This window comes from Gregarina niphandrodes (genome assembly GCF_000223845.1).
Source record: "Gregarina niphandrodes unplaced genomic scaffold scaffold00008, whole genome shotgun sequence".
NCBI classification, from domain to species: domain Eukaryota; phylum Apicomplexa; class Conoidasida; order Eugregarinorida; family Gregarinidae; genus Gregarina; species Gregarina niphandrodes.
The window spans coordinates 203,742-225,983 of NW_011645779.1; the positions used below are offsets into that span (position 1 = coordinate 203,742).

The 22,242-nt window shown below is 52.6% G+C and overlaps 8 protein-coding genes and 1 non-coding gene across 9 annotated transcripts; 3 read left to right on the forward strand and 6 right to left on the reverse strand.

Annotated features, from left to right (window-relative positions):
• Nucleotides 1-28: 28 nt before the first annotated feature.
• On the reverse strand, nt 29-776 carry GNI_055550 (putative leucine-rich acidic nuclear protein; the record flags this gene model as incomplete). The annotated part of the gene is made up of 2 exons (XM_011131629.1): nt 29-559; nt 723-776. The coding sequence occupies 2 exons, from the start codon at nt 774-776 to the stop codon at nt 29-31; spliced, it is 585 nt and encodes a 194-aa protein (XP_011129931.1).
• Nucleotides 777-803: 27 nt separating this feature from the next.
• GNI_055560 (inner membrane complex protein) lies at nt 804-2,447 on the reverse strand (the record flags this gene model as incomplete). The annotated part of the gene is made up of 1 exon (XM_011131630.1): nt 804-2,447. The coding sequence occupies one exon, from the start codon at nt 2,445-2,447 to the stop codon at nt 804-806; it is 1,644 nt and encodes a 547-aa protein (XP_011129932.1).
• A 441-nt stretch (nt 2,448-2,888) lies between these two features.
• On the reverse strand, nt 2,889-4,943 carry GNI_055570 (inner membrane complex protein; the record flags this gene model as incomplete). Its single annotated transcript, XM_011131631.1, has 1 exon — nt 2,889-4,943. One exon carries the CDS (start codon nt 4,941-4,943, stop codon nt 2,889-2,891), a length of 2,055 nt encoding a protein of 684 aa, XP_011129933.1.
• Nucleotides 4,944-5,289: 346 nt separating this feature from the next.
• Nucleotides 5,290-6,132, reverse strand: GNI_055580 (hypothetical protein; the record flags this gene model as incomplete). The annotated part of the gene is made up of 1 exon (XM_011131632.1): nt 5,290-6,132. The coding sequence occupies one exon, from the start codon at nt 6,130-6,132 to the stop codon at nt 5,290-5,292; it is 843 nt and encodes a 280-aa protein (XP_011129934.1).
• A 278-nt stretch (nt 6,133-6,410) lies between these two features.
• GNI_055590 (hypothetical protein) lies at nt 6,411-9,319 on the reverse strand (the record flags this gene model as incomplete). The annotated part of the gene is made up of 2 exons (XM_011131633.1): nt 6,411-6,476; nt 6,599-9,319. 2 exons carry the CDS (start codon nt 9,317-9,319, stop codon nt 6,411-6,413), a joined length of 2,787 nt encoding a protein of 928 aa, XP_011129935.1.
• A 682-nt stretch (nt 9,320-10,001) lies between these two features.
• GNI_055600 (DNA polymerase) lies at nt 10,002-15,803 on the forward strand (the record flags this gene model as incomplete). Its single annotated transcript, XM_011131634.1, has 5 exons — nt 10,002-10,496; nt 10,566-12,444; nt 12,519-12,589; nt 12,710-13,316; nt 13,450-15,803. The coding sequence occupies 5 exons, from the start codon at nt 10,002-10,004 to the stop codon at nt 15,801-15,803; spliced, it is 5,406 nt and encodes a 1,801-aa protein (XP_011129936.1).
• A 224-nt stretch (nt 15,804-16,027) lies between these two features.
• Nucleotides 16,028-16,549, reverse strand: GNI_055610 (deoxyuridine 5'-triphosphate nucleotidohydrolase; the record flags this gene model as incomplete). The annotated part of the gene is made up of 2 exons (XM_011131635.1): nt 16,028-16,227; nt 16,294-16,549. 2 exons carry the CDS (start codon nt 16,547-16,549, stop codon nt 16,028-16,030), a joined length of 456 nt encoding a protein of 151 aa, XP_011129937.1.
• Nucleotides 16,550-17,031: 482 nt separating this feature from the next.
• GNI_055620 lies at nt 17,032-17,103 on the forward strand. The gene has a single exon. It is a non-coding gene; the product is annotated as a tRNA-Asp (tRNA).
• A 46-nt stretch (nt 17,104-17,149) lies between these two features.
• On the forward strand, nt 17,150-21,961 carry GNI_055630 (hypothetical protein; the record flags this gene model as incomplete). The annotated part of the gene is made up of 3 exons (XM_011131636.1): nt 17,150-17,160; nt 17,292-20,629; nt 20,889-21,961. The coding sequence occupies 3 exons, from the start codon at nt 17,150-17,152 to the stop codon at nt 21,959-21,961; spliced, it is 4,422 nt and encodes a 1,473-aa protein (XP_011129938.1).
• Nucleotides 21,962-22,242: the final 281 nt, after the last annotated feature.

Sequence of the window (22,242 nt, forward strand, 5' to 3'; positions counted from 1 at the left end):
GGGGAGGGGGGGGGGGGTTTGGCGCCCTTTAGGGTGAAGTTATTTGTGTGATGTTACTGATATCTTCCGTGACGAGTTCTGGGTCGTCGCGGTCGTCGCCTTCGGATCCGGAGACGGAGTCGGCGAGTTCTACGCCGTCTTTGTTGAAGCCGTTAACGATTTCGAGCTGGGGTAGGGCGTCGAAGATTTGGGAGCGCACGTTTGGTTGAGCATTCTCGCCCGTGAATGGGTTCATCTCTACGTCGATCTCCTTGAGGGTCTTGAGAGCAGTCAGGGGCGCCAGCTCGACCAGACTGCCGAGGCGGTTGCCCGCCATGTACAATGTGGAGAGTGCAGGGAACTTGGCCACAATCACCGCCAACGTTTGCGCTCCAGACAACTTATTGTCATGCAACTCTAAAGACTCTACCAAAGGGAACTGTGGCAACTTCGACACGTCCGTCAGACTGCACTGGTTCATGCTCAAGCACTTTAGACTCGTGTACTGACACAACTCCGCACAGTCCTCATCCGTAATAGCCCTCAACTTAAGCCCATCCAAAATCAGCTCTTCAGTAATCTACAAGACATTGGCGAGGTAGTGACGACGTCAAGTCGTGACGACGCCAAGTGGTGACGACGCCAAGTGGTGACGACGCCAAGTGGTGACGACGCCAAGTGGTGACGGGGTCTGCCCCCATAACAAGTAAGTGGTTGACTCCCCCATAACAAGTGACTCATACTGCTGGATTGACGGTTCCAGTTCGCTTCTTTGAGATGAATTGGTTAATCCTCATTTTTGGTAAAAATTCTTATGGTACTATTTAATTTCGCTTCATGATGCCTTTGACGTAGGGGCTGTGGTTGCTAACAGGGCCCGCACCGACGTAGGTGTTGCCCGGCACTGTGGTGGAGTAGCCAGGGGAATAACTCGTGCCGCCGACGTAGCTGCCACCAGTGTAGCCGGTACCGGCGTAGCTGCCACCGGTATAGCCGGTACCGCCGTAGCCGCCACCGGTATAGCTACCACCCGCATAATTGCCGCCCGTGTAAGCCCCACCCGTGTAGCTACTGTAGCTACCACCAGTCACATAGCCAGCGTTCGTGCCGACGCCGATGCTGCCCAAGCCTTGGACGTTGAGGGTGCCATCTCTCCAGTTCTTCATGAGGATGGATTGCAGGTCACTTGTCGACACCCTCGACTGGATGTCCGCTCTCATGATAGTGGTAGCCAGGTTCTCAATTTCACAGAGCGATGCTGCGGTCTTGGTTAGAGAACCTAGCTGCTGCAAATAGGTTTCAGTCTGTTGGAGCAGTCCGCCTTGAAGAAGGTCAATGGCCACTGGGATTTCGATGAAGCGCGGCAGGTAGACCGGGTAAGTGATCTTGTGGTATCTGGGCTTGATCTGCGGGATGCGGAACTCGTAGGTGATGTTCGCCTCCACGGGGACGGGAATGTTTCGATCAACGTCGATGGCTTGCTCCACCTGGACCACGTTTGGCACAGGCTTCTCGACATACTGGGGCACGGGGACTTCTCTGATCCGCACCTCATCTCTCCAGTCCTCGATTTCTACGAGGCGCTCGACAGGGACCTCGCGGTACGTGATTTCGGGTACGTCCACCACGCGTTCCTGAGGCACGATTTTGGGGACTTCGTGCACGCGCTCCTGGATCTCCACCTTGTCGACGTGCTTCAAACGCTCCTGCACGATCTTCTCAGGGACCTCCACAATCTTTTCTACATACTCATACTCCGGCACCTCCACTATCTTCTCAACGATGATGGGCTTGGCCACCTCCACAATTCGCTCCTGCACCTTAGCCGTCTCCTCGATGATTTCCTCCTGAATCACCTTCTCAGGCACAATAATGACTTTCTCGATGATCTCCTCGCGCACAATTTTCTTCGGCACCTTCACCTCGTGCTCCACAAATCGCTCTCCCACAACGTGCGTCCGCGACTCATCAACTCTCTGCGTCACACTCACCACACGCTCCTGTCCGTACTCGTGTCCCACGACACGAGACATTTCAGACTGTGAACGTACCGCACTACTCGCACGCGTCGTTCCGTACTGGCCACCGGCGATCTGGTTGGTCGTCGCATATTGCGTACCTGCATATTGTGCGCCGCCCGAAGAGTACTGTGCGCCCGAGACATACGCGTTTGCTGGCATCGTCGTGCCGCTCGTGTACTGACTCGACAATGCGCCGTACTGTGCCCCGCCGTACTGTGCCCCGCCTGACGCATACTGGGCACCCGACGAACTGTACTGACCGCCTTGATACTGCACGCCAGAACCGTACGCAGCAGCACCGTACTGCAAGGGGTTCGCACTCGGCATCAGCGAAGAACCGCTAGACACCATGGTCGCGCCACCCACGTACTGCGCCGGCTGCTGGTAAGAAGCTGAGTACACCGCCGGTGACCCGACGAAGTTAGCCGCACTGCCGTCGTAAGACATACCATTCAAATTGTTCTACAACAACATACATGATCTTCACTTCCAACCTACTCTTGTGGCCCCTGCTCAGTAGTGTAAACCCTGCCTGATATTCCAACTCCTGCCTGTGAGCCCTGGGCGGCAGTGCAACCGGCGGTACAACCGGCAGTGCTAATGAGATCACCCCGGCCCTGCGGCTTGTACCCAGCATTTGCCGACTTTATCGATCAGGCCCTTCACCCGGCCCCCTCGGTGGTGGATCAGTGGTAAAGGTGGATCGGTGGTTTAATGTGTCGGGTGAGTCGTTACGTTAAAGCTCCTGGCAGCGGACATCAAACTTTGATTTCAGAAAAAAGGTTTTCAAAGTGAATTTAAGTACCACGACTCGGCTCGCACACACTTCGCACACGGTCGCACACCTCATTGACACAGCCACTTAATTACCGCATTTGAAAAAAAGGATTAACGAATCACGACGGGGGAGGAAGCCGCAACGTTGACTCCACCCTGGCCGATGTAGCTGCTGCCCGTGGTGTTGATGCCCGCAGTGCTGCCGCCCAGCACGGTGGTTGTACCGCCCAGCACGGTGGGCCCTGAGACGTAGCTGTTTCTAGTCGCGCTTGCGCCATAGCTGCCGCTCAGGGCAGAGGACGTTACATTAGTCCCGGCAATTCCGCCGGTGGAGGTGATTCCACCGGTGGTGGTGATTCCACCGGTGGTGGTGAATCCCCCAGAGGTCAGGCCGGCTCCTAGGATGCCGCCGTTAAGCCCGAGACTGCCTTCCTTCCAACTCTTCATAAGGATGGATTGGAGATCAGACGTGTTAACTCGCGACTGCAAATCTGCCCGCATGATGGTGGTGGCTAAGTTTTCGATTTCACATAACGACGCGGCAGACTTCGTCAACGCACCCAACTGTGCCAAGTACGTCTGAGTCTGTTCCAGAAGACCGCCGCGCAACAGGTCGATGGCCACTGGGACTTCGATAAAACGCGGCAGGTAGACCGGGTAAGTGATCTTGTGGTATCTGGGCTTGATCTGCGGGATGCGGAACTCGTAGGTGATGTTCGCCTCCACGGGGACGGGAATGTTTCGATCCACGTCGATGGCTTGCTCCACCTGGACCACGTTGGGCACAGGCTTCTCGACGTACTGGGGCACGGGGACCTCTCTGATCCGCACCTCATCTCTCCAGTCCTCGATTTCTACGACGCGCTCGACGGGGACCTCGCGGTACGTGATTTCGGGCACGTCCACCACGCGCTCCTGTGGGACCATCTTCGGGACTTCGCGCACGCGCTCCTGGATCTCCACCTTGTCGACGTGCTTCAAACGCTCCTGCACGATCTTCTCAGGGACCTCCACAATCTTCTCTACATACTCATACTCAGGCACTTCCACAATCTTCTCCACAATCACCGGCTTCGCAATCTCCACAATTCGCTCTTTCACTACAGCGGTCTCTTCAATAATCTCTTCCTGAATGATCTTCTCCGGTACAATAATCACCTTCTCTATTATGTCCTCTCGGACGATCTTCTTAGGCACCTTCACCTCGTGCTCCAAAAACCGCTCACCAACTATTTGCGTTCTTGACTCATCAACTCTCTGCGTCACACTCACCACACGCTCTTGACCATACTCGTGTCCCACAACTCGGGACATCTCCGATTGAGAGCGCACTGCGCTGCCTGTCATGGTCGTGTTGCCTGTCATGGTCGCGTTGCCTGTCATGGTCGCGTTGCCTGCCATGGTCGCGTTGCCTGTCATGGTCGCGTTGCCTGTCATGGTCGCGTTGGTGATGGCGGCATTGTTGAGTGCAGCGCCTGCCGTGGTAGTGTTCGCATAAGTTCCGCCTTGGCCGGCGCCGTAGCTACTCGCCAGGGTCTGGCCACCGCCGGTAGCATACTGTTGGCCAGTCGCGTACCCGGAGGCGGCATACTGGCCAGTGGCAGCGTAGGGACTTGTGCTGTAAGACTGTACATTCGCGGCGGGAGTCGCGTTGGGGACGTACTGCTGCCCAGCAGACCCCAACATTGCTCCGCCGAAACTCGCCCCGTAAGTGGCACCAGTCGCCCCGTAAGTGGCGCCGGTCGCCCCGTAACCCGTTCCGGTCGCCCCGTAACCCGTTCCGGTCGTCCCGTAACCCGTTCCGGTCGTCCCGTAACCCGTTCCGGTCGTCCCGTAACCCGTTCCGGTCGTCCCGTAACCTGTTCCGGTCGTCCCGTAACCTGTTCCGGTCGTCCCGTAACCTGTTCCGGATGCCATCGTCGCGCCAGTCGTGATCGGCGAGGCGTTGGCGTACTGCACACCGCCGTACTGTGACGTACCACCGTATTGGGCTGCACCGGCGTATTGCGCGGCGCCGCCATACTGGGCTGAGCTAATCACCGTCTGCGGTGCCGCAGATCCGTACTGAGTAGTGGTGGTCGTCGTCTGTTGGTAACTAGTAGGGACGGCCGAGACGCTGCCAAGGGGCAAGCCAGAAGAAGTCTGATAAGCGGATTTGACGTCCATTGTTGAAAGACTTCAAACTCCAAATTAACTGTTTAACCACAACCAACCAGTCCAGTGCGAGACTCTGTCGTTCGGGCAAGTGTGTGCGAAGTGTGTGCTGTCTTTAAATTATGGCTGACTATCGTCAAACGATTACACGAGCTGAAAAGACTCCAGTCAGATCTAGCTCCAGATCTGGGCCGGCAGACCGACCGAGGTCTGGGGTAGACTCTCGACCGACCCTGGTTGTGGTAGGCCTAGACGGTGGGTCTGGACGCTGGGTCCTGCCTGACCCGGATGATGTGACTGGAACGTGAAAGGGTGTGCGTTTGTGTCACTTAAAAACTCCAGGACTTCCGGTAGGTTGTCAGGGCAGGAGGGGTGCGAAAGAAATTAGTCTGCGAAGGTCGAGGGGTGGACCAAAGTCTCGCTGTGCCTCAAAGAGGTTGCGAGTCGGTGGTTGGTCTCTGGTGAGTATGTGATGGACTCGGGATTCAATGCGTTTGAGTTCGGTCATGTAGTCGATGGGTGGTGGAGGGAAGAGGTGGCGTTGCAGGTGTGAGGGTATCCACAGCTGACTCAGTAGAGCTGAGAGTCCACCCGCTCGCACAGACCGACGCTGACCCTCCGAATCGAACACCGAAAAGCGACTAATAGCCTTCCATAACCGCCGCGGCACAACCAAGTCCGCCGCCAACTCGGGTCCGAATATCCGCCCGTGCGCCACACCTGTGTGCGCCGCCCGATTTCGTGCCGCGCGTGTTTGCGGCAAACGCGCAGCCGTAGCGGAATCGTCCCCCGAGCTGCCCCCGAAGTCGCCAACAAGACTATTAGCGGAGTTGTCTCTCGTTACATTGACTTGAGGCTGGTTGTGAGCCTCATTGCGAGCGATGAACGTCGGCCGCTCGTAAATGGAGCGGACGACTGGGTCACCTTTCGAGCGGACGGAGTCGCTGTCTGTTGTATCCAGCGAGCTTGTATCTGCGACCAACAACTCTGCGACCGACGGCTCAGGGACCGACAAGTCGCGAAAGCGCCCGTCAAGTTCGAGGTCGAGGAGTTCGTTCGACGCGGTCTTTTGGGCTCCGTCCAGAATAAAAGCTTTAGTCCCTTCTGGGAGGGTGGCGGTCACCTGACAGAGCAAGGCCGTGACGACTAGCTTAAACATGGGGCGTTTGGGACGCAGAAAAACGAGGTTGTTGCGCTGCATTTCTCGCCCGTTCAGAACCCTCCGCCGCCAAGGCTTATTCCAACAAGACAATTCTTGGGCGTCCGGAAGCTGCAGGGCTGGGCACCGTCACGCACATAGGGGCGTACCCGCGGCCAGTACCCATAACTCAGCCCATGGGTTTGGCCTGCCCCGCATCTTCGTTGAATGAGGAACAAGCGACTGGGAGCAAGCGACTGGGGTAGTGAATGCTGGACTGCATCGTCTTCTGCTTGAGTAATTCTTCAGTAAAGGAACATTGGGACCAGAAAAAAGATATATTACCGAAGGAATTCTAAAAAGGGCGCTTCGCAATCCCTTATCTCCATACGACCCTTGACTTGAGGCTGAAAGAACGTAGGACCCTGTATGTGTAGTACTGTATGTATGTGTAGTACCACTTGATTGGTGTGTGTGCAACATGGTGTGCGCGGATTGTAATGTGTGTGCGACATGGTGTGTTTGATACGTGATGTTCTTGGATGAGTTCAATCTTGTGTGCAAGAACAGTCTTGTCTTCGCCTGCATCGAGGATGATGAGTGAGATGCCTTTGTTCACATGTTTGCCGATAACAATAATGTGTTTGGCGAAGGCTTCGAGTATGATCGTGAGTATTCCTTTGTCGATGCTGGTGGTTCCATATTGTACTATTTCGTTGTACTGGTTTTGGCTGATGGCTCTGCAGTTTTTGCTAAAGGCCTGGTAGAAGGAGTGGGACTGTTGGTAGGGGTCTTCGATTTTTTTCCAGGGGAAGGGATCCCCCTTGGATCTCACTTGGAAGCCGCAGTATACAGCGATTCTTTTGAAGGGACCCAGTTGTTTGTCCCACTTGGTGGTACTGTTAGTACCGACGGAACTGTTGCGATGGGCGAGTCGGTTGAGGCTATTACCACTGAGCAAGTTGGAGCTGAGCAGATGGTGTCCTGTATCGACATTTCCGGCAGCTAGAGTAAGTCGGAACATGACAGGAACCAGACAGCGCCAGACAGCGGTAGATGCCCAAGAATGGATGCCCGCTATAAGCGCCGGGTAGACGTGACGTTTGGCCCTGAAGTTGTCCGCGCTAAGCATATACCGTATGAGTCCCAACCATGAAAACGAAAGTCGCTGATCCTTATCGTCGGGACAGAACCGTAGATAGCCCCGGGATATTGCATTGAGACCCGAGTGGTAGGTGTATCGGAGGAAGGGGGCGAAGGTGCGTAACTGTGTGCTACATGAAACGGTCTCGGGTCCGGATACGACTTGTAGATCGCAACGTGGTTCTATAGAGCGTCGCATGGCATCCTTGTCGGGCGAGATGCGATCTACTAACAAAACTTGGCGACGTTCCCGGATGTCACGAGGACTAGTACCTGATCTGCAGTCCACGCCTTTAAGCACTATACTTAGTGCGAATGGGGACATTCGAAACTCGCCTGACAGCTCCCGACTATACATCTCCTCGCTCGATGGCTGGCGCCGAGTACATGTCGAAGTCTGCCGTCGTCCAGGAGATCCGGCGCGTCGTGAGATCTGTGCGTCCAGCTGAAGGCCGCGACTAGCACTGAGTCTACTAGCACTTAGTCTACTCGCACTTAGACGACTGGTCGATAGCCTACTGACACTCAGGCGACTGGTGGACAACCTGCCTATTGACAACCGCCCACCTGAGACCGCACTTACCTCCACCAACAAATGCGCCGGCGTCGAGTAGGATCCAGCTTGCGCCAGCGTCACAATGTTAGCTACCGAACTCGCCAGAATGTCGTCCCGGGCACCCGACTGCGATAGAATTTCTGTCGCCGTATCGTACAACCCTTCAGAGGCAGCCTCCGGGTCCTGCAATAATTTGTCACATAACTCGTGCATTAACTTCGGTAACCCACCCGTCTTCATCTGCACATATCGCACCACAAGGTCAGCCGCCAACAACTCATCATGACCGCCACAGAAAGGCAAAAACAAACGCACCAACTCCTCCATCACGCTCTTGCCTTCATAGTCCCTCGGCCGCGGTGGCACCCGACTACGCCACGCACCTGTCTCGTACGGTTCAAAAGACCGCTCAGGGGGCGGTGACGCGGCGGAAGAAAATGAACGACCTGGCACCTCCTCTAATGACCCCTCATCAGACAGTCCACCAGACCTGGTGTTCGCCGACTTTGTCTCGTCCTTGGTTGACTTGGCAGACTTGAGCTCGTCCTTTGTTGACTTCAGGTCGTCCTTGGCAAACTTGATTCCGCTTGTAGACCTGATCCCGCTGGCCGACCTCACGCCGCTGGTCGACCTCACGCCGCTCCCAGACTTGACATCGTCCTTCGTTCTGCTGCGGTGGCCAGGGCTGCTTCGTCGCACGCGTGTGGTTTCAAGACTTTCACGCACCTCCGAATCGGAGAGGCCGCCGAGGCGGATTATAGAACGCTCAGCGGCCATGGGGTTGGTTGGGTCGAGCATGGCAGCTTGGAATAGCATGTCTTCTTCCTGATTGATGATAAGCACCCCGATTTTTGCGTCTAGCCAGGGCAGCAATAACTTGGAAGCAAGGCTCCAGTTTTCGGCCAAGGCCGTGGCGTGGTCGATGACCAGTATCAAATCCATATCGAGTTCGCGATATAGCCAACTCTTGCAGGCATTCAACAAAGGTCGCCAACCTAACCCGGTCCAGATCCGGGCGGCCTCGCCCAGCAGCTCGGCCAGGTCCACAGGACCGATTCCACTAGCGTTGTCTCGACTCCCCAGAACGTCCCCTCGGCTCCCCAGAACGTCTCCTCGACTCCCCGGAACGTCTCCTCGACTACCCAGAACGTCTCTGCTCCCGAGAGCGTCAGCATTTGGCGACTTCGCAGATATATACAGCACCTTGGGCCACACGATCCCATCTAGCTGGTTACCGTTGGATTCCAGTAGAAGCCGCCCACCCAGCACGCCTAGGAGTGAACAGCCACTGCCTGCCAGCCCCCGTAATTCTATGGCACAGTACCTCGTCTTACAAGAACTGCGCGCTATCTGCTCTGCACTCCGACTCAAAATCTGCTCCATTTCGCGTCCGGCACAAAAATACGCATCTTCAATCTTCAAGTGGTCAGCTACCCGACGCAAATAGTCCTTCTCTGCCGGTACACAGTCCAAGGCTAGCACCTTTGATAAATCTTGACTATTCACCAACCAACGATGCGTCGCTCTTATCTCCACTCCCACTTTACTCATACTCCCTCTTCATGAAACCCGCGTCTTCAGAATAAAAAACAGATCACACCAATCCAACCCAAATTACCCAGCAGCAGATTCACCCATACAACAGGAGCTCACTCTGAGGTCAGTAATAGTTTTGTGTCCACAACTCTCAGGGTAACCGAACGTAACCAGAAAGGGACACAACACCATGTGTTGCGGTCCTCAAAATCATGTCAGTCCCGAACAGCCCCTCAATTACGCCAGTAGACCTCCCTTGTCCCGACTCTACATATCCCCCTATTGCACGAAAACCGCTTGTTACGATTTGCCACCCCGAAGGGCTCCAGAAAGTGGTAGTGCTGTTAGGCCCTACACGGGAATCGGACTTAAGTTTTCAATCAGCGATTAGTATGCAATCCGCAGTAAACGTCATCTGCAATACTACCGCCCCTGTCCAAGGATAACTTTTAATGAAAAAAAATTGCTTCGGATTTTTCCGATAACTGCCATTGTGGGCGAGCAGGCTTTGGGTCCCAACCTAGAGTCCAATAGTTCGGGACCTATAAACCGTTCGGGACTTAGCAGGAAGACCATTAACCATCCATCCTGTGACACTCTATCCAGCGACTCTTGCGTGAGTATTTTAGGGCGAACTCGGGCGGGCATTTTCTATTCATGTCAGTACGTGGGGGCGCAGGCGGCGATCGGTATCAAGATGCTTGGGTTTAGACCCGTGACGATTGACTGCGTGTATAGTCATACATTCAAACCTGGTTTAGGTGATACGTTAACTAATGCGATATCTGGATTACAGGTGTATACTTGTAGTCAAATTGTCATGACTGGAACGACACTAGTTTGTGCTTCCAATAGATCCCAGGACCGGGTACCCGAATCGCAATTGCCCGGGTCTCAGGGTCTCAGTGAGGATGTATTGGGATGGAATCCTTCTGTTAAAGCGGGTCCGGAAAGCGTGGTATATGTGCATGGGTTCAAGCCCATTATGTACTTTAGAATAGAGAAATTTCTTGTGGATGCAGCACTTAGTCAATTAGGTGAATGTTCCTGCGGCCAATGTGACCAACTAACGGTCGTGTGTGTCAGATGCAGTGGAGATAATCTGAATACATTACCACTGACGTCAGATCATAATTGCTGCAGAGTATGCAAGTTTACCAACGCACTAATTGAGGCGGGCATAAGGCATCACGTAAGCTCCACCGTTCAACACTATTGGCCACATTACACTATTGGCCGCATCAATCTTAATGTTGTGTAGCCGGATATGTCTCGAGAGATCCATCAGGTAAAGATGGCGGAAAAGAGGACCAAAAGATCACTGGCTTTGATTTACAATGTACAACTGGTTGCGAAACGTCCATTGTATGGATATCATCTCAACTCCAGTCTTTTCGCTCAGATTTCATGCTGCCAGCCCTACGATCCGCCCCGCATCGGGTCCATGATTATTCAAGGCTTGTTCGGTGGTATCCCTCTCCAATGCTATGAGCTTCATATTAGCGCAGTTGTCCGCTTCATGAGAATGTGCGGTATTGCTGGACCAGAATGGCTGTATTTTCAGCGTAGGAATTGTTTCCTACGAAGCAGCAACAAAGAATGCGTCAATAACGTCTTCGAGTTCGACATTAATATGGCGCACTTAATCAATGTTACAGCTGGCACACATACCGCAACCAAATTGGTAGATGGACCATCCGCTGTCGGTACCACATGCACCGACGGTTGCAATTTGGTCGACTTATGCAAAGAAGCTGACCGAAATTTTGTCTGGGATGTACGACAGATCGAAAATACGGTACAAAAATGGAGCGCTGATATGTCCTTACTCGACTCCCCTTGGGAATCATACCGGAATACCGAGATTGACGTCATGGATACCATGCCGCGGTATTGCCAGGAAGATTTAAGCCGAATTGTCCAAGCTATTGAGCGCGCACACACGTGTGTGCGCCCAGACGAAATTGAGGAAACCGGCGCAAAATCAAATGCTGGCCCCGTCGAGACCACAGCTATTCTGCTGTCCCAAGTACATTTCGATAACAGCCAGCCCTTTGCCACGGAAGTGCCCAAGCCATATAGTACCAACCCGGATTGTCTGAAACAAAAGAATCCGTATGCTTATCGGTATCTAAAGGGGTGTCCTATCGGACACATAGAGCGTTGTGCCGCGGGCCGTACCGGCGATGAGCTTCCGATGGTGGGTCGGAACTATGTGTATTTCATTCCCCCGCCAGATAAGGAGTTGTTAATGAACGAGCTCTTGGTGTTGAAGAAGAATGGGATTATTAAATGCTCTGATCCGGAAGATGCCCTGCTCCTATCGGCTCCATTAGCCTCCGCGCCCACTCAGAACTTTGAGCCCCCTGTGTCCACATCTCCAAAGAGTTCTGTGTACCAGAAGATCGACAAGGTTACGACCAAGAGTCCGGCTCACAAAAGGTTTGGTCGTTTGTTGTACGTGGAGCCGGTCTTGAACATTTGCCCACCCGTTGACAGGGGAAGTGACGGTGTGCCGTGCCTAGTTGATGGGTCCAGTGTCGATATGCCGAATGCTGAAGGAGAGACGGAAGACATAGCTTTGCGTCAAATCGCGTGCCTCAAGAGAGACCGCGGTATTCCGGAGATTGATCAGGTAACTTGCATAGTACTATCGTGGGAGGAGTATCTGATAGGTGGGGATGCATCGAAACCAACAGGTACAGTATTACTATATTTGGATGGCAGCGAAGGCACAACTGGAGGCAAGGAATGGACGGGAGAGAATGCCACCGGTGGTTCACAAGGTTGCAAAGAAGACACTGAAGCGGACCACATCATTCGGAGCTTTCCTCCGTCTTCTCGTAATCCGTATATGACTCCGGGTACCCCAGAGGCTCAACAGCTATTGCCCAATTGTTTATGCAACGTTCAAATTCTATCGAATGAAATTGACCTTATATCCACAGCTTTCAAGTTTATACGGCTCATCGATCCCACTATCATTGTGGGCTGGGACAACAAGTTTTACGGTATAGGCTACCTTTGGGCTAGATATAAATTCCTAACGGGAGACCCTGCATGTACTTTGCAGGTCAGTCGTTTCACAAACACGACTTTTAATCTTCCTGTCGATGCGGCAAGAGCTAAGCTTTCCAGTAGTACGCAATTCCTTAACCAGGACCAAACACATGACCAAACACTTGACCAAATTACATACGTTAACGTTTATTAGAAATATGCAAGATTGGAGGACGTACATATCTAAACGGTGGTAAATTGTGTCGTGAAGATACCAAGTTGAATGTAAGTGAATATTATTGTTTGCTACTTAGTGTTTGTGTTACTTAGTGTTTGTGCTACTTAGTGTTTGTGCTACTTAGTGTTTGTGCAACTTAGTGTTTGTGCTACTTAGTGTTGTTTTAGGATGTCTCATTCTTGAACATGGTGAAGTGCACCTTGGGTTTGATTCTACCCCGAATGGAATTACATGTGTTGAGTTTATATTGGCATACAGGTGGTCGTCGTGCATTTGTTATCCGGATGATAATGAACCGTGTGGAAGCGTTTCGCCGAATGTTATGGAAGCAAGGGGTGATAGGTAAGTATGTATCTTTATCCTCAGTGTTTTACGTTGAATGGTCAGCGTCTATAACACGAGGCTCTCAATTCTTCGTCGAGGCCATCATGTTATCGGCCTGTCGTAATCTGGGCTGTATCCTTTCATCCCTTTCGAAGCAACAGGTACGTGATCAAGATGCTCTCGAAGCTATACCTATGGTCCTCGAGCCTAAAAGTAAATGCTATACATGTCCCGTAATCGTAGTCGACTACCAATCCCTATATCCCTCTCTGATGATCGCTTACAATATATGCTACAGCACGTGCATAGGCAAGGCCCATCGTGTCTATCAAGCTATCAACCAATACCTCCAAAATCCAAACACCGATTTTGGCAACATCAGAATCGGAGGAGTGGATGTGGCACTTAACATGAAAGAAATTGTACACGCCCTTGCACAAGACCCAAAAAGTATGTACCATATCCCAGTGTATGTACCACCTCCACTACCATATACCACCTCCACTACCATATACCACCTCCGTTACAACCCTATCACTATGGCGGCCAGCAAGTCTTTCCCTCCGATTATGTCTTCTTTTAGGTTTCCATGTCCTACCTAACGGTGTAATGTTTTGCAACAAATCGATTCGCGAAGGAGTGTTGCCCGTCATTATGAGGTCGGTATTGGCTAGTCGCATTTTCGTGAAGCGAGCTATGTCTAGAGGCAAGAAACGTTTAAGTAGCGAGGTTCTTTCTTTAATGAACTTTAGTCAACAGTCCTTAAAGTTTGTCTCCGTTACGACCTACGGTTATATTGGGGCATCGGTGACGGGTCGTATGCCATGTGGTGACATTGCGGACGGCATTGTCAGCTCTGGGCGCCACTTGCTGGACTGTACCATGCATTGGATTGAAGCACAGGATTTTGGCAGACCTATAGAAGTAGTGTATGGAGACACTGATAGTTGTTTCATTCATGTGCCAGGGTCGTCAATGCCTGAGGCGTTTAACATTGGTCAGCAAGTTTGTGCGATGATCGTCAGAAAGACTCTCCATCCACTCACTCTGAAACTAGAGAAAGTTTACGAATCCTGTGTTCTGCAAACCAAAAAGAGATATGTGGGACATGCCTATGAGACATTGGACGATTGGCTTTCTGAGCGCATCGTCCTCCCACGGTTGCCCTCAGCTTCGCCGTCTGAGATCATGGAAAAGCGCTTATACAAGTTGCTGACCCTTGGTCCGATCCGCTACGGCTTGAAAGGCTTCTTCGATAGCAAAGGTGTGGAAGCAAGTAGGAGAGACCAATCTGATCTAATTCAAATAGCCGTGTCCCGGATTTTGAAGTCCATGTTTTATTGGAGAGACTTAGCGCAAGTCCAAAGAGAATTCAAAAAAATCGTCTTGGAGATAGGGAAAGCGACAACCAAAAATGTTATAACTCAACTGGATGACATCAAACCATTTAGCGGCCGAATAGTTGACTCGGAAGCGGCGTTTGGCTACCCTAAGGACTGGCTTCAATATGGTCGCGCGAGTCATGGAAAAACATTGTCTTTTAAGGGACGCGAGACTCGTCACATTTGGCCGCGAGATTTTATCGCTATAAAGCGACTAAAATTAGGTCACTATAGTTACCACGGTACCAACAAAGCTCATACGCTGCCACCGCAGGCGGTGGTGGCTCTGTGGTGTCAAAACATCTTGAGGTCTGGTTTGCCGATGCTGAAAAAATTGAACACGAAATACGAACCGTTTGCGAAAGGTCGAAATCACTTTAACTTCCGAGGAAACGCGGAGAGGACGACCGGTCCGAGAGAGGACGGGGTCAATAGTGAAGGCGACCAGGACGACGAAGGGACCGATGAGCAAGAGGAACCACCGGAAGAACAAGGTTTTATGTACCATACGGGCGAGGGGTTTGGTTACGTAATTGCTGCAGGGAGTGGCACACTCAACTCGCTCGCTGCTCTCCCTTCTCGGTGTGTCTCGACTCCGTTCTTTCCGTTGGGTCGAGAACATGTCTGGAGCGCAGTTACTCATCGATGGTATCTCTCTTTAAACAACCTGCAACTCAACGAAGAGTACTACCGACGGGTGGTCACGGCCACCGTCAGCCGCATGCTCGATCTGCTGGATCCGCTGCCCCCTAGTGCAGCTTTCCAATGGCTCAAGTCGATGCATCACGTGAACCGTGCAGAAGGACTCTCGGCCGAGCCACTCGGCCTCTGCACCTTCGCCGCACTCGACCCCTTCAGCCTGCCGAGCACACAACTCTTGTTCTGGGGCTTAAGGGGCCACGAACGACGAACCTTGGGCCGAGACCAACGAACTTTGGGCCACGAGCAGGGAGAGCAAATCGTAGTCGAGGTAGATAGACCCGCCACCATTGACGAGGCCACCGACCGGAACACTACTACCACCGACTCGACCAGGACCAATGCTCCGGAGCGCCGCCACGACGGACCCCACCTACGCACAAGGAGACGACCAGCGCCTTACAACGCCGTCTTGAAGGGAGTCACCCTTGGCGTTTACGTTACTGCGAAAAAGACGACCCAGACGCCCCCTGTGCCGCAGCCTCCGCCGCTGACTCTTGGCGGACAGGTCGACGACTGGAAACGATGCCAACGCCCCACGGCCGTCTCTATCCACCCTCAAACCCGAAGCCTCGTGATGACAGACGGGGCGGACCTTCGAGACCTGGACGAACCAGAACCCGACCCCGCTGAGGCCGACCAGCCGACATCGACCAAGCCGACATCGACCAAGCCGACCTCGGCCAGCCTCAAGGAACATGTTTTCCTACATGATGCCCAAAGCAAGCTCGTCATGTGCAGGAGACTCTGTCTCATGTGCACCGGCGGATGTCTTGAAGACGTGGAGAATTGCGTCGACGCGTACCATTGCCCAGTCTACAGCATGAGGACAAATCTTTCCCGAATTATGCGATAAAAATCCCCCATAATTGCCTTTGACATTCAGGTACTTGTGTGCAGAAATCTCACTTGCGTGTAGAGATCTTGTATTAGATATAGTTGGTTAAACGGGGTGAGTCTATTAACAACCGATGCCGGTCCTTAAGACCTTAAGACCGATTGCCAAGGCCTTTCCGAATGCTTATGCATTTTGGTGAACAATCTTTTATTGTTACGATAGATGTCATCAACCCCCTCGGTTTATCGGCCGGTTGATCCAATGCCGCCTTCTCCACGAACCGTGGTGGAAAGCTGCTCAACCAGCTCGAAGGATATTTGACTACCGTCAAAAGCAACCGCTTGCAGGAGGCGTTGACCCTTTTCAATAGTGTAATCAGTGTCTTTAATGTTGTCCAACAGGGCCATGAGGTTGCCCCGATAACCGGCATCAATTAAACCAACTGAAGCATGTCAAGTACGTGTTGTCGAGGTCGAACCATGTGCACCAAATGTGTGTGTGCACGTACCGCTGTTCGCGAGTCTCAGGGGTGTTTTCGAGATGCTTGACCTCGGCATTATAAAGTATGGTATGCTCTCCGCAGTTTGGGAGTCTTTGTGAGCGCTAGCCTTGATCTGGAGGTCGACAGCTTTTGTTTCGCCCGCTTTGATGGTGATGCTTTCGGGGGAGTATAAGTCGAACCCAGCATCGCCCGGGAGTGGCTTGGGATGATTCTTATATAGTTCCTTCACACCGTCATTCAGTCCTTGTATCTTGAGGAACATTGTTTTTCTTTCTTAATCTAAAAGGGGAATTTCACACAAGGAATAAACAAGATGATGGGGATTGTATCTTTTACGAAACATGCCGAGGATGTAGAGGATTGGATGCGACAGAATGTCTATGAAAAACTCAGGATCCTTCCAGACGCGCAAAAACTGGACCAGTTTGCTGACATGTTCCGGCCACGAACATCCCGCCGGAAACGGAGGCTTAAAGTCAGTGAACGGATTACCCACTTTGAGCTTCGTGATAGCGCTTCGTGATAGCGCTTCGTGATAGCTAAAGGCTGGATATAGTGCGGATAGACAGCAAGGTTGGAGGTCTTTTCAACTCGCCTCTACAGTGACCCTTGAACGCCGTGCTGGCCGTATAGCTTACACAAGTTAACCGCTCATCGCCTCCGCTTTTAAATATATAGTTGCTATTAACGTACAAGCTCTCTTCAGCCGCTTATTGGGATTTTCCGCGGCCTGTTGTTTCTTCGTCCGAGATAGTATAGTGGCTAGTATTTCCGCCTGTCACGCGGAAGACCCGGGTTCAATTCCCGGTCTCGGAGTAGTTATTTGGTGCAGTGATTGTAATTTGTCCAGACCGAGAAATCCATGTCAACCGAGTAAGTCAGCGGCAACCTAATCCAGAAAGAGCTAATATGGGGAATCGTGACGGCGACGGCTGCCATATCCCGTTATATGTGTGTTCGTAATCGTGGATATTCATTAATTGCGTTAAAGTTCCCTCCGGCAGAACATTGTATGGTGGTTCCATAAAGGAGGGCGTGTTTCAGAAGAAAGGAGGGCACGGAGGTTTTTATCATACGACCCCTGCGACTTGGAGGATGAATGATACGACAACGACGGTGGTCGATGGCACACGAGATCAGATAGCTCGTGTTCAGTTGACAATTCCTTCAATGTATTTTCAGAAGTACCACATTAGGGAGGACCGGGAGCTGAGTGACGTAACACGTATTGCGCTAGAGAACAAAGGGTTATATGGTTGGTGGTCGTCGAAGTCATGTTCTCCATGTCCGGGGTCTGTGGTATATACGAATCCGCAAAGACGTTGGGTGGAGACGGATAAGAGACTGGATGAGGTGACGAAGATCGAGAGGTTGCGACACGAGGTAGAGACGATGGGTTACAACGACCACACGAAGATAGCGGAATTGTTGCGGGAAGAGGAGCAATTGAAGGGCGTGCGATGTTACTGCGATAACCACCAAGGCTCTATTCTAGTTCACCGCACGTCGCGTGGTGGGCAGCAGGCCATCAAAGCCATCCCTTGGGCGGACCTACAGAAGCCGCTGATGCTCGGGACCAGTTTATTCAGACTGGCAGCTGATGGAGAGTTGGAAATTCAGGCCTTCACTTCGGACATTCGCAAGGTCCTAAAAAGATCCAAACTGGCCTGGTACGTATTCGGGTTCAAAGCGGAAGCGGCCGGGGAAGGAGAAGTTAGCGGCAAAGGCGTCATGGGGGCTCGGGATATGCGGACTGGCGGTGGCGCCATGACCCATGTGGACACCCAGCATCCAAACAACCACGCAGTAGGCCATCCCGTCCATTACAACTGGATTGAGCGCCTCCTGGATGTAGACATTAACCCCTCCCCTGCTAAGACGCCGCCTCCACAACCAAGCCAACTTTATGACGGAAATTCGCATTACGAAGGTATCCGCCGAGTGCCATACTGCCACGCCAAAGATAAGACCTCAAGCACGACGCAGATCTTCAAAAGATTCATGCCGTCATTCCCCAACTGGTTCAAGCCCATTAACCAAGACTCTTCGAACACAGTCATCTGGGACGAGTCTGCTGGCACTGACGGGAAAGCCGGAGTTTCCAAGGGTGGAGTGGTCCTCAAGGATAAAGTCTCGCATGATGGGGAGCATGAACCGTCTTGTCCTTTGAGCCAGCAGTTCCAGGAGAGGCGGGACCGCAAAATTCAGTCGGAACGTGCACGGCGAAGACAAGCTGAGAGAAACGCACGAAGGCTAGTCCGGCTTTTGAACAAGAAGAAGGCGCCGCTGCCACCACCGAAATTGGTCCCGCCTGTCCAGGAGTCCCCGCCAACTCCAGATCGACCCCACTCGCCTCGGAGTCGGTCGCCCCGCGGTTCGAAACCCAGGTCTCCCAGAGGGGTCGGCCGGGAAGGCTTAAGTCCCCGGGCCGGGATGAAGCAAAGGAGCATCAAATTTACTTCTGACCCCAGTCGAAATAGTCCTAGTGCTAGTCTCAGTCCTAAGGTGCCTGAGCCGGAGGTGGTGTCTAAGAAGGTCACGACAAAGACAAACACAAGTCGTGATGAAGACGGGAACTTAATCGTGGACAAGATCACCACAACGGTCACGGACTACCGACAGGAAGTGCCCGTCTTGCCTGTTTCGGTGACTCCCCCGCCTCCGGCGCCTGTGTCCAAAAGCGCGACTTCGAGTGACTCCTCGTCATCGACGGGGTCTGAGATATCGTCAGACATCCCCGTGCTCGAACGAATTGAGAGGCAGAGGAAGTCGTGGAGACTACCGCACTTGGAAAAAGTGTACACCACCTCGTCCAGCAGCGGGTCCGAGTTCGGCAAAAAGGACCTTGGCAAGAAACGTTTTGCATTCGAAGGATGGATCAGAGGTGGTAGAGGAGGAGCGGAAGAACTGAGTGACTCTGACCTGAGTACAATTGGCTCCAATGTAACTTGTCAATGTCAGAATAGACGAGCCGTAGACGGTGGAGATGGTGATGGTGGACGAGATGGTGATGGTGGACGAGATGGTGAGAGCGATATATCATCTCTTTGGTCGTTTGCGAAAAAAATGTGGAATCGGTTAACAACAGGCGATGGGGAGATCTGGGTGGCGAAGGAGTTTGAATTTGATCGTGAAAGCCGTTTGCTTTACCAGATGATTGATACGGCTTTGCGTGCTCGAGAAAAGATAATTTTACAACAGAACTACGGTTACAAGGGTCCGTTGAAGTTTACGTTGTCAGATTTTTTGGAGACCGTGATGCCTTTCATGTCTGCTACCATTCTCGGTCGGGACACCAAGGAAATGCTTTTACAGAATGCCGGCTGGGGTGAAGGCGAGGGGACGGATAACGATCTATCGGATGATTTGCGGAACTCGGTAGCTTATCGGCTACATCGCGACCGGTCTAACAATAATAATGCCGTTCTAAACGACCTGCTGGGATATAATGTGGGTGCCTACAATGGTGTGGGCAGTGTCCGCGACCAGATGACACGGGTAGCTCCGAATCCACACACTCTGGAACCTACGAATTGCAGCGTCCTCGACATTCTGGACCCGCTGCAAGAACAAGTGGCACGACGGGTTAAAGAGTTTAGGCAAATTTGTGAGGCCACTCCCTCGCCCCTGGACAGCGGCTGGGACCGTTTCGGTCAAGCCACCATCAGCGACCAAAATGTCGAAAGGGATCTGCGTCTGGCGACCATGGATGGGCGACTGGATGGCGCAGATGACGAAGAAGACGTGGTGCCTTACTGGCTCAACGGCGACAAGGAACGACGAGATAACATTCGCGATCAACTGGCAGAAGTTGTTACGGAATATAAATTTCTCACCAAGTCGTTACGGGAATATACCAACCATGAACAGTTCCGCTACAACCGTCCGGTTAATGCTCTCTATGAAAGCGCCGAGCGAACTCCCCGACGGATGCCTTGTATTGGTAATGTGGAAAGTCCTTGGTTCAACAACCAACGCAGACAGGCAGGAGCAGACCGGGGTGGTAAGACCGGGACAGACCGGTTAGTGGACCAAGTTGTCGACCAGGTGGTGAAGAAATTACCTTTGGAGACCGGAGAGGGCCTCGACACCAATGTTAGTCGGCGACCCCGGTTACAACTTGGTGAAGAGCCTGCACGACTCGCTTCTGTATTTGGTCCCAGCTTAATTGAGGACCTACGGAGCCGGCCGCGTCTTGATCTGTATAACTACGAAGATAGTCCTCGAAGACCCCGAAGACGAAATCTTCCCATGTTCCGGGATCCTGATGACGAGGGTTCGATTCATGGGGACCGAACTCCCATGATTTTCAGCTCGTCCTCTTTAAGCGGGGAAGCAGATGGTGCGGGGGGTGCAGCAGATCTCTCACAGGGCGCGTACTCCACTGGGTCATCTTGGTCCTCTGTATAGAACTTTTTTTTCGACGCATGCTCGGCTTGACCAAAGGCAGCCCGAAGTGGCTCTTCCGACTCGACCGGGTTCAAAGCAGACCGGTACAAATTAGGTCTGTTGCACACGACCATCCAGGTAACCTCCCGAATAGTACCACGTGACCAGTTGCACAGTCCCCCTTATCTTCCAGCAAAGTGTTTCCTGTTTAGATGATGTCATAGAACACGAGACCAACATTAGGGATCCAAAAGGCGTGATAGAACCGCAGACAACCACTAGGGGTGCACCGGATAATACCTGGAGGGATCCTGGCAAGCGGAACGAACATGGCAACGAACATGATAACAAACATGGTAAGCACGACGAACATGGTAAGCACGACGAACATGGCCAGCACGATGAACATGGTAAGCACGATGAACATGGTAAGGGACATGATAACCGCAACGGGCATGCTAAGCGGGGCGAATCGCCGCCAGATTATAAGCTGAAAGACATCACCGCAAATATCACGGACAAATACCGCTATTATCCAGGCCTGGATCCGGCGACGGGAAGGCCCCTTCCTCGTGGCGTCCCTATTCCTGGGCTTGAGGGCGACACCGTCGAGAAGGAAGAAAGAATAAAGGCGGAGAAGCAAAGGAAGAAACAAGAGAGGAAGCAGGAGAAAGATAAAGGCAAGGAAGGTGAAGGCAATGAGGGCGAAGGCAAGGAAGGTGAAGGCAATGAGGGCGAAGGCAAAGGCAAAGAGAAGATTGATAACAAGAGTAAGGACAAGGAGATGTCTGGTCTCAAGGGCAAAGTAAGTGATCTCAAGGGCAAAGTAAGTGGTCTCAAGGGCAAGAAGGACAAGGAGCAAACTTCTGATGAGAAGAACAAGAAAGTTGGTGCCTATACCGGAGACCAGGACGGTGATGGCATGAGAGGGACCCCGAGCAAGCCCCGGCACGGCAAGCCGCGTGGAGCTGATGACAGACACGGCGACGGTGCGGTTCAGCTCGAACAGACCATGGAGAGGCACAAGAAGGAAGGTACCAAGGTAGGACTTACCCCGGATGGACCATCCAGTGTGGGACTGAACGAGTCTCCTGGAAGCCGTAGTAAAGCTGCAGCTCGTGCTCTGGAGAGCACCGGTATACTTGGACCGGCATATCCCGAGATCCCCCTTTCGTATTACCGGGCAACTGGGGAGAGCATGTTCAGTATTGCCCATCGTGCGTTTTACTTTAATTGGCTTGCGGTAGTCGGTGCCCTGGAGATCCTCCGAGAGATCTTCGACTAGCGTTCGGTACCACGCCAGCCGTAGTGTCTGGCTAGCAGAATCTGTCTGGCAACATTTTGTTTATAGAGTGGTTGTTGAGCGTGGCAAGTTAGCTTGGGAGTTTAGAACAACTGTAGTGCAGGGGGACTAGGCGGGTTGGACGAGGGTGCGGTGCTGCTCCCTGTGGAAGCATGCCCGCCCAGTCGACCAATAGGTGCGAAGCCGCGTCCGCCCAGTCGTTTTATTCACCGGCTTTTGCTGATACTCTCCTTGCGGGAGGGAGTCAATGGGTGGTGGGTAGC